Source organism: Sebastes umbrosus, chromosome 10 (genome assembly GCF_015220745.1).
Source record: "Sebastes umbrosus isolate fSebUmb1 chromosome 10, fSebUmb1.pri, whole genome shotgun sequence".
NCBI classification, from domain to species: Eukaryota; Metazoa; Chordata; class Actinopteri; order Perciformes; family Sebastidae; genus Sebastes; species Sebastes umbrosus.
In genome coordinates this window covers 23,161,946-23,170,613 of record NC_051278.1, presented here as the reverse complement: position 1 = coordinate 23,170,613, position 8,668 = coordinate 23,161,946, and the positions used below count along the sequence as shown (strand labels likewise).

General features: G+C 39.3%; 1 protein-coding gene across 3 annotated transcripts in view; it reads right to left on the bottom strand.

The window, feature by feature from the left end:
• Nucleotides 1–2,080: 2,080 nt before the first annotated feature.
• zgc:91976 (uncharacterized protein LOC492359 homolog) overlaps nt 2,081–8,668 on the bottom strand; it is a 29,013-nt gene continuing 22,425 nt past the window's right edge. For all 3 annotated transcript variants that reach the window (XM_037782624.1, XM_037782625.1, XM_037782626.1), the window contains 3 exons: nt 7,410–7,563; nt 6,255–6,421; nt 2,081–4,452 (listed from right to left, as the gene is read on the bottom strand). In XM_037782624.1, the coding sequence (XP_037638552.1) occupies nt 4,276–4,452; nt 6,255–6,421; nt 7,410–7,563 (498 nt within the window). In that variant the 3' untranslated portion in view covers nt 2,081–4,275. The remainder of the gene's footprint in view (nt 4,453–6,254; nt 6,422–7,409; nt 7,564–8,668) is intronic.

Genomic DNA, 8,668 nt, shown 5'->3' with positions numbered 1-8,668 from the left:
GCAGTGTGGACTGTGGACAACGCCAGAGCAACATGATAACACATTATTCACGGTGTAAAATCATTTACCGAATATCATTTGAATAATACCTAACTACCTGAGTTAAACAGAAACATAAACCAACATTTTTAACACCCCAAACTCTCAAACCAAATGCAAGGTGACAGGGATTAAGAACACAGCCTATTTTCTGTCCACAGTACAGACTGCACACCTGCATAATACAACATATTTTCAGCCACATTAAGCTGCGAACTATCTTTAGAGCATCACTCTGGCCTATTTAATGAAGTCAGCTGAATCTAGAAGATGTTTAGAGCACAGACTCACTCCTCCCTCTCCCGCGTTTGTGTACAGTAGTAGTGTGTGGGAGTTTGGCTCGGCTTGCCAGAACAATCTCTCCAGAGTGCCAGCAAATTCTCCAGCGGGCCAAGGAGCCAGCCTCGAGATAAATATATGCCCCTTTTTCATGCAAGGAATTATGAGGACCTCTTCCTCTTTTAGCAGGCAACTGCAGAAAACTCCTCAAAGCCCCATAGCAACAATTTCTCAGCACCTGAAGTCGTGATCTAATTAGGTTTTTGTTTGGATCTCTCTATCCCTGGAGGCTGTTGTGGCGAGATTCCACAATAATCAGCACGGACCAGTCATTTGATAATTTACAAAATGAACTACTTGGACATGCTTACTTTAGACGTGCAAGAGTATGTTCACAACTTCATTCCTTGAGTGAAATTGGGTGAAAGTCAGTAGCTAACTTTACACTTTCTTCATCAGATTTGAACTGTTAGTGAAGGGGGCTCCACATGATGAACACTAACTTCTCTAATAAATTCAGACAGTTTGTTTCACACAAGAGATTTTCTGTGTTTTTGTTTTGCCTGTATCTTTCACTGGTTGGAAATCAGTTGGATGCCACACATTTATGTACACCGATCTGGATTTAGCGGCATCGAAATCAAAATGTGATGTGGGGATGTTTGCTTATCAAATCTGATCACAATACACCCACTTTAAAAAAATGAATAATAAATAGCAATGCCTTTTTCTAAGCTTGAACTTTCTTACTCATTTAGTAATGAATATTCATTGTTGAGAACAAAAACATTTTAAACCACATTTTCAGGCGCGTTTCAAGCAGTGATTCTCAAAGTGGGGTACGTGAAATAATTTGCTATAAATTATAAAATTGTGCTGCATCAATAAAAAGTGCATATCTACACATGGGAACCATTTGCACCAATAAAACAAGCACATTGTGTCCATTACTCCCACCCATGTTAGCTTTGGGCCAATAGAAACTCTTTTATGACTGTGACACATCACGTCAATCTGCCATGAATCAATCACTCTAATGCAAATATTCCTATCAAACTTTTCTGAATATGCTTAATTACTATGATGTGTTTTGAAACCTGTTATGATTTGTTCAGAGCTTTCTGCCAATAATTTAAATAAGGAGCAATGCGTTCATTGTTTTAAAGTTGAAGTGCTCACTGAAAGTTAGCATTAAACTGATAATTTTAAATGATTATTAGGACATTGGTATTAATGTGAGGGGTCCTTGGCAAAATGTTTTACCCTGTAAGGGCTCCCTGGCCCCAAAAAGAGAACGTCTGCTAAAGACTATAACAGTGGCTACATGGGACTAGAAAGCGGATGTGTAAGTGATATGTGTTTATACAAAAACCTCATGCTCAGCTGACTATAAAACAGCTGGGTGGATGAGAGGAGAGGTCACAAGACTGACATTTTCAATATGAGGGAGACATGTTTTAAGGGTTAACAAGAGGCCCCAGAATGAGCTAAATTACTGAAGGAAGTAACTGTGTCGCATATTTGCAGTAGGTGGAGTACACAAATACAAACAGGAAGCAAAAACACATTTAGAAAGGAGAGGCCACCACTCACTGCACTGCTCTTATTTATGCAAACTCAATGCGTCCATCTGCTGGCTGTTCGTGGGTCTGCCATGACGTCATCTTTTGGCACAACGAGCTGAAACAACGATAACGTCATCTGCTGTAAGAAAAAAAACCCAGATAACAGACAAATAAAAAGAGACCGACAGCAAATCAAATACATTTTAGTAAAAGGTTTTATTCAAAAGCGTCCCAAGTACAATCCTTTATCATATCTTACAAACATCTGGTATACACACAAAAAAAAGGGACAACGTGGGTGAGAAGTTTACAGAGGAACATACGAGGATAACAAAAAAAAAAAAAAAAAAAAACTTGATTGGCAAACTAGAAGACAAACATTAACTCCAACCTTCATTCTCATCAAAGCCCTAAAATATTAGAGCCGTGTTTGGACCGTTAACTTAAAACATGAGCTCAAATCAAAGTATTGGCTGAATGTGAAGAACCTGCTGTGCTCTTAAAAACTGAGAAACCGTTCTTTGTTCCAGTGAAATGATTGGACAATGCTACAGGAAGGAGGGTAAGCCTGGACTGTCGTTTGTCTCGAACATTAAGACTCTTGTTTGCGTTGAAATGTATTAGCTTCATAAGTTGGACAATATGTTATTTTCCTACCCCCTTCCTTTTGAAAATGTTTAAAGACATGAATCACATCGTTTATTTGGGATATGAATAATCTAAAGCTTAGTGCAGTTTTTCTTCATCAAAGCTTATCAGTCTCATTTGAAATTAAAGGTTCATAAAAATCTTTCCCTATAGATGAACTTGTGCAATACTTATTCTTTACAGTTCAGTCACAGTTACACAAAGAAAAGCAAAAAAAACCAAAACATACATGATTAGGATTATCGAAAAAAAAGGACGCATTTTCACATTCATGGAAATCAATATATATGATCAAATATATCACCATCTCCTGTGCATCATGCTTCAGCTTCTTCCCCACACACAAGTTCCATGTTGAGTGTTTGCTACTTCTAGTTTTGGCGTTGCACGTGAGGAGGCAATGTAGGAAGATACACCGTCTTCAAACTTGAAGGTAGCAGCTTGATTTAGTACGAGAGGAACCACACAATGTACAGATGCATTACAGACATGCTCAGAAACTTTACTTGAAGTTTCTGTTTTTCACAACTTGGATCTCATCACCACCACATACAAGACTGGACAGTAATGAGGATAATTGTGACTTCAAAATGGGACTCAATGTGGGGGAACAAGAGAGGGGCTCGTCATCTCCTCAGCAAGAGACGCTGCAATGATGCACAAGATATGTCCAGGTCCAGAATAACTTGTACCTCAGAGACATGTTTTCTCCAAATTTCCAATCAGGCAGTGATGTTTAGCAGATAATGTAGTGTTGGAAAGTAAAGCTAGCGGACAACTGAGCATCAATGATCGGGCTTTGAACATGGCTGGTGTTGGTTAAAGACTGATTTGTAAAAACGAAACGTTACAGACATAAAGAAAAATACGATTAACAGTCATTTTCTGTTAGAACAGCATTAACCAACTAAGCACAAACTGACATCGTAAAGCGTCAATAAATAAACGGGACATTTCACTCACTGCACTGAATTTTGGGAGAACCAATTTTCTGGTAAGGCTGGCGTAGTTGTTTTTACATTCATGGGAACGAGACTAAGTACCTCAGAGAGACACAAGACACGTAGTACTTGAACTGTTTTACAATCAAGCTAAGAAAGGCACTGGAATAATGTTCTACCACTTTAGATTCTTATGCTCTCAGTTATCCATCTTGAAAAAGGTAAAAATCTAAAAATCTTTTGTTGGACATCATTTGTTTTTGAAAAATAAAGTTTGACATACTTTAAAAAATCTTTTTTTTTTTTTTTGCACCTTTGACTCATTTTAGCAAGGACAGTTTACAAAAAGTAATTTTTGCTATATAAAAAAAATGCTTATGACATTTTGGTTATCAAATGAGCATTTGATTGACACCATTTGCACAAAAAATCTTGTAAGAACGTGAAGACGTTAACTATGGTTTTGTGCAGAGAGGGAAAAAAGGATTTGTCGAAATGCTTCATAAACTGTTGTGTGGCCCACGAAGAGGAAAAGACACAAAACAAATATAAATTAGTGCTCTGTGTTGGCAAATACTACCAGAAGAGAATGAGAAAAAACAAAAATAATATATATATTTATGTATACAGTTAGAGGAAAAAAAAAAAAAATACTAGGTGGGTCACAGTGCTACCCATTTGGACAGGGATGTGGCTGTTACCAGAGGTGAGAGGACAGCGCTACATTTAACAGGGCCATCTTCCATGGGTAAAAACAGCACTTATGGAAGTCATAGTCCTCGCCTGCTTTGACATGATATGGGTCACTGGATGTCCAGTTTGCTGTACTTCACGCCGCGGCTCCACTGCAACGATCGCAATGACAACGGCAGCTGATAGTTACGAGGGACCGTGCCGTTGACGTTCTCCTCAAAGTATTGGAACAGTCTGTACCACCACACCCGCGAGAACGGGTTACTCTGTGACGTCTCCTTCAGCGACTGAAACAAAACAGAAAAGACACAAATACTGTGAGTGGGGTCTTTAAATATCGAATGCAAATTTCCTTACAAGTTCATTTTCATTTTCATTTTGTGCAATTTGAGCCACATTATTCAGGGACATGTGTCAGCGGTACTTTCTGTTCCTAAAAGTCTTTCACGTGGACTCTTTTACATACACGGACAGCAGTGGACGAGCAGAAACCAGATGCTGTACTTGAGAAACAATTCATAGCTAAAATAACCAAACAAAAATATGTTTATTTGGCTAATCCAGTGAATTACATACCTGGAAACTCAAGATGCATAAATCCTGTAAAGTCATAGATATTAAAGGAATAGTTGGACATTTTCAGAAATACTTATTTGCTCTCTTAGATGAGAGGTTTGATTCCACACTGTGTATGGTAAATATAAAGCTACAGCCACCAGACTGTTAGCTCACGCTAGCAAAAAGACCGGGGAAACATCTGTCCAAAAATCCATCTACCTGGCGAGCCCTTCTGTTGTGGAAACTGCTCATAAACCCCCTTATTATCAATCTACCTAGGAAAGCCATCCATCCTCTGAATGCTCTAGGTCTCTAGTTTGTGGTTGTAAAGTTTCATGAGGCTGTGATTATTCTAGAGGTCACCACAGCTCATTTTATACAGTCAAATTAAAAAAAGAAAAATGGCCCCACTATATGAAATGGCTACTATGGGGACTAACATCATCACACATGAATACAAGTGGGCTCATTGGATCCACAAGAGTCTCAGCTTTACAGTGATACCCAATTCATGTAATTCCAACACTGTTTAGGGACCCCAGTATGCAGAAATATTAAAATACATCATTTTAGAATAGGCGGAAATAACACATTTATACTACATGCAAAAATCTGCATGGTTTTTGCCCCAAACTGCATGTGATTATCATAAAGTAGGCATGTATGTAAAGGGGAGACTCGTGGGTACCCATAGAACCTATTTTCATTCACATATCTTGAGGTCAGAGGTCAAGGGACCCCGTTGAATATGGCCATGCCAGTTTTTCCTGGTTTTGGTACGGATGCCTCAGGTCATGTGGTTTCATATGATACCAGTATCTAGACTCTAGCATTGAACCCCAGCCCGCTACAGCCTCTTAAAGACAGTATGTCGGCCGGCAATCCCACTGGTCTCAGAGGGTAATAACATGTCATATCTCAATCGTTTAATACAAAAGCGTGTAAAAACAACAGGGGTGTTATGTGCCGGACTTTGTCCAGTCATTAAACTAAACTCAGCTAATCGGCTGCTGGCTGTAGCTGCATATTTAGCCTACAGATATGAGTGGTATCGATCTTCTCACCTAACCCACGGTAATAAAGCATATTTCCCACAATGTTGAGCTATTCCTTTAAATGGATAGCTTCAGTATAAAAAGTATGATAAAGCCTCTGACGGCTGATATCTTATCACAGTATATTTCCCAACCCTACATACAAGATCCATTATATTCTTTTGCCGGTGTGTATTCAAAATGATATCACTTTATGAACATATAAATTTATATTACAGATTGCTTACAAAGGAATGTGCTGTAGCTTTGCAGCTTGTGCAACAATCTTTATGACTGTACATTGCAAGGCCACTGCAAACAGCTGAGGACAACACGGGAACTCACATGGCATGTTTGCCCATCCAGACCCTCCTCTTTCTGTTCATAGGCAACTAAAATACAGGTTCACATTACTAAACCCTTGTGCCCTTGTACTTAACTTTTAGTTTAATTCAAATTCCAACGGAGTAATAACTTGTGCTGCATGTTGCACTCACCTGCTGGTTGGCCATAGTGTGGTACCACCAAAAGAGGCGTGTAGTGATAAAGTATGCAACAACCACATCCACAGTGTAGTGGTCATGGGCCAGAAGGATGCAGAAAATCCCTACAGCGCTCAAGGTCCAGCAAAACCATTGGTACCACCAGAACCGCTTGGGGGAATCTGCCAATCAAACATAAAAAAAACGAGCAGGGTTAATACAGCAGAGACACAGATCAAACCCAGCAGTATCGAAGAGGCTGAATTCTCTTTAAATGGGTCATTGGGGCCGGTGAGTGTCAGCTGGTTGGTGGGAAAACACTGTATTTGGCCTCAGAAGTTCAGACGGCCCAATGTGGCTCTTTTGCAGAAATATGAACCAAACTGTTCTCCCTTTTCACCACTAGATGTCACTGCTGTGGTGGGAAAGCATTGCAGCAGCATATGATACAGCAGAGGGAATACCTCTTTACTCAAAGCATGAGAGGAACTGTAATAATGTCTACAACTAGACCCTGCAGATAAGATGCTTCTGACTTCTGACCCTTGTGCTGAGCAGTGAACCAAGTTGGTGTGCAAACCAAATGGGTTAGATAACACTGCTGAGGAAGGGGGAAATGTGGTTATGCAACAGAGCAGCGTCTTAACATGCTGATACGAACGTGTTAGGCGTGATGTGCACAGCACATTTCCTTTACGTCTACATTTCCTTGACACAATTTAGAGAAGTGTTGCGACAGACAAGCAGTACTTGACTTTATCAGGGAGATGCAGATGGTGCTGGAAACGGTAGTGTGAGTGTGAGTGTGTGTGTGTGTGTGTGTGCGTGTGCGTGTGTGTGTGTGTGTGTGTGTGAGTGCACACTAGATTATGGGGTTGTCAAAATGATCTGCTGCTAGTAACCTGTCCACATTCAAATCACAAATCACAACTCCCCTTTTTAGAACTGCTTTTAATGTGTAATTAATGTTGTGTGTTGTGTGTTGTAGAATTTTAGTGTGTTGTTTTGACGTTATGATCATTTCAACCTGTGTAAAGTGTCTGTGAGTATTAAGAAAAGTGAAATGTATTATTAATATAAATATATACTTTGCAACAAAAGTGAAAAGAGCTTCATATGTGGCTGTAAAGTAAAAACCTTTCTGTACATTAAAGACACGGCGGGACTTACACTCCTTGATGAAGAGGTACGTTAGTGTTAACATGACGGTGTGGCCGCTATACAGATAATCTCCACACATGGTGTGGGAGCCTGTGATGGATAGGCCCCCACCAGCAATCATCTTCATTATTCTCCTCATCTGTGCCTCCCAGTTCCCGAGAAGCTGAAAGAAACACAGACAGCCATTACGTCATCTTTAACTCATTAATACAAGTATAATAACTGACAATATTTACTGGTAGCTGCTAAAGAAATATATGATGGGTAAAAGTAGGACGTAGAGGAGAGAGAAAGAGAGAGAGAGAGAGAGAGAGAGAGAGAGAGAGAGAGATCAGCAGCACAATATGAGTTAATCCAGACAGGGGTGTTCGGACCATTGAGCCTGGATTCACCTGTGATGCCACGTCTCACCTCTAAATTATTTTTTCATTGCTTTTCAGGTCATTTTCCATTGATGTCACATTTTTTTATGCACCTTTTTTTTTTTTTTTTTTTTACAACACATAAATTTCTCTAATTTTTGCTATAAACGTTGCAGGGGTGATCTCATTAGAGAGATATTTGGTGTCCAGGGGCCTCATTACAGAAACATCTTAAGACAAAAATCTTATCTTATCTCAGTTTAGGATGACATTTAGCATTTTTGGTATTACAGAAACATGTTTCCTCACTGCATTCTTCTCTTATCTTAGGATAGGAATTTAGCTATTACAGAAGCGAATTAACTTAGGGATTTCCCAAGTTAGGAATCCTAAGTTAAGATGGCAAAGACCCTGTCCTTAATGCAAAATAATAATAATAATAAATAAGGCAGCAGAACTGTTGTTAGGTCTGTACGGCAATGACAATGAAGATGGGGAACAACATGAACACCAAAATATAATGATTGAAAGGCTACTCAAACCGTATGATAACGCTTTGAATTTCCCAGACCATGTATTAGCGGGTATCAACTGCCAGGACAATTAATGAATTAATTAATTGATAACAAAAAGGTGGTGTTTCCTCTCCTCCACCGACACAATTAGTGCCTTCAACTCCTTGTCGCAAAAATGTAACACCCGTCTTTTTTTTGTCCAGTGACAAGTGAAAGCAGTTGATATTATGGCTTGTCCATCTCAAGTAGCTTACCGGTACATTCAAATCAAAGATACAGGAAGTCTTGTGTACATTCTAGACACAGGTATGACAGGGGGAGGGCTGAATGAAGAATCTTATTTACAATTATAGTCAGGATTTCTTAAGTTAAGATAGGAGGTCTGAGATAG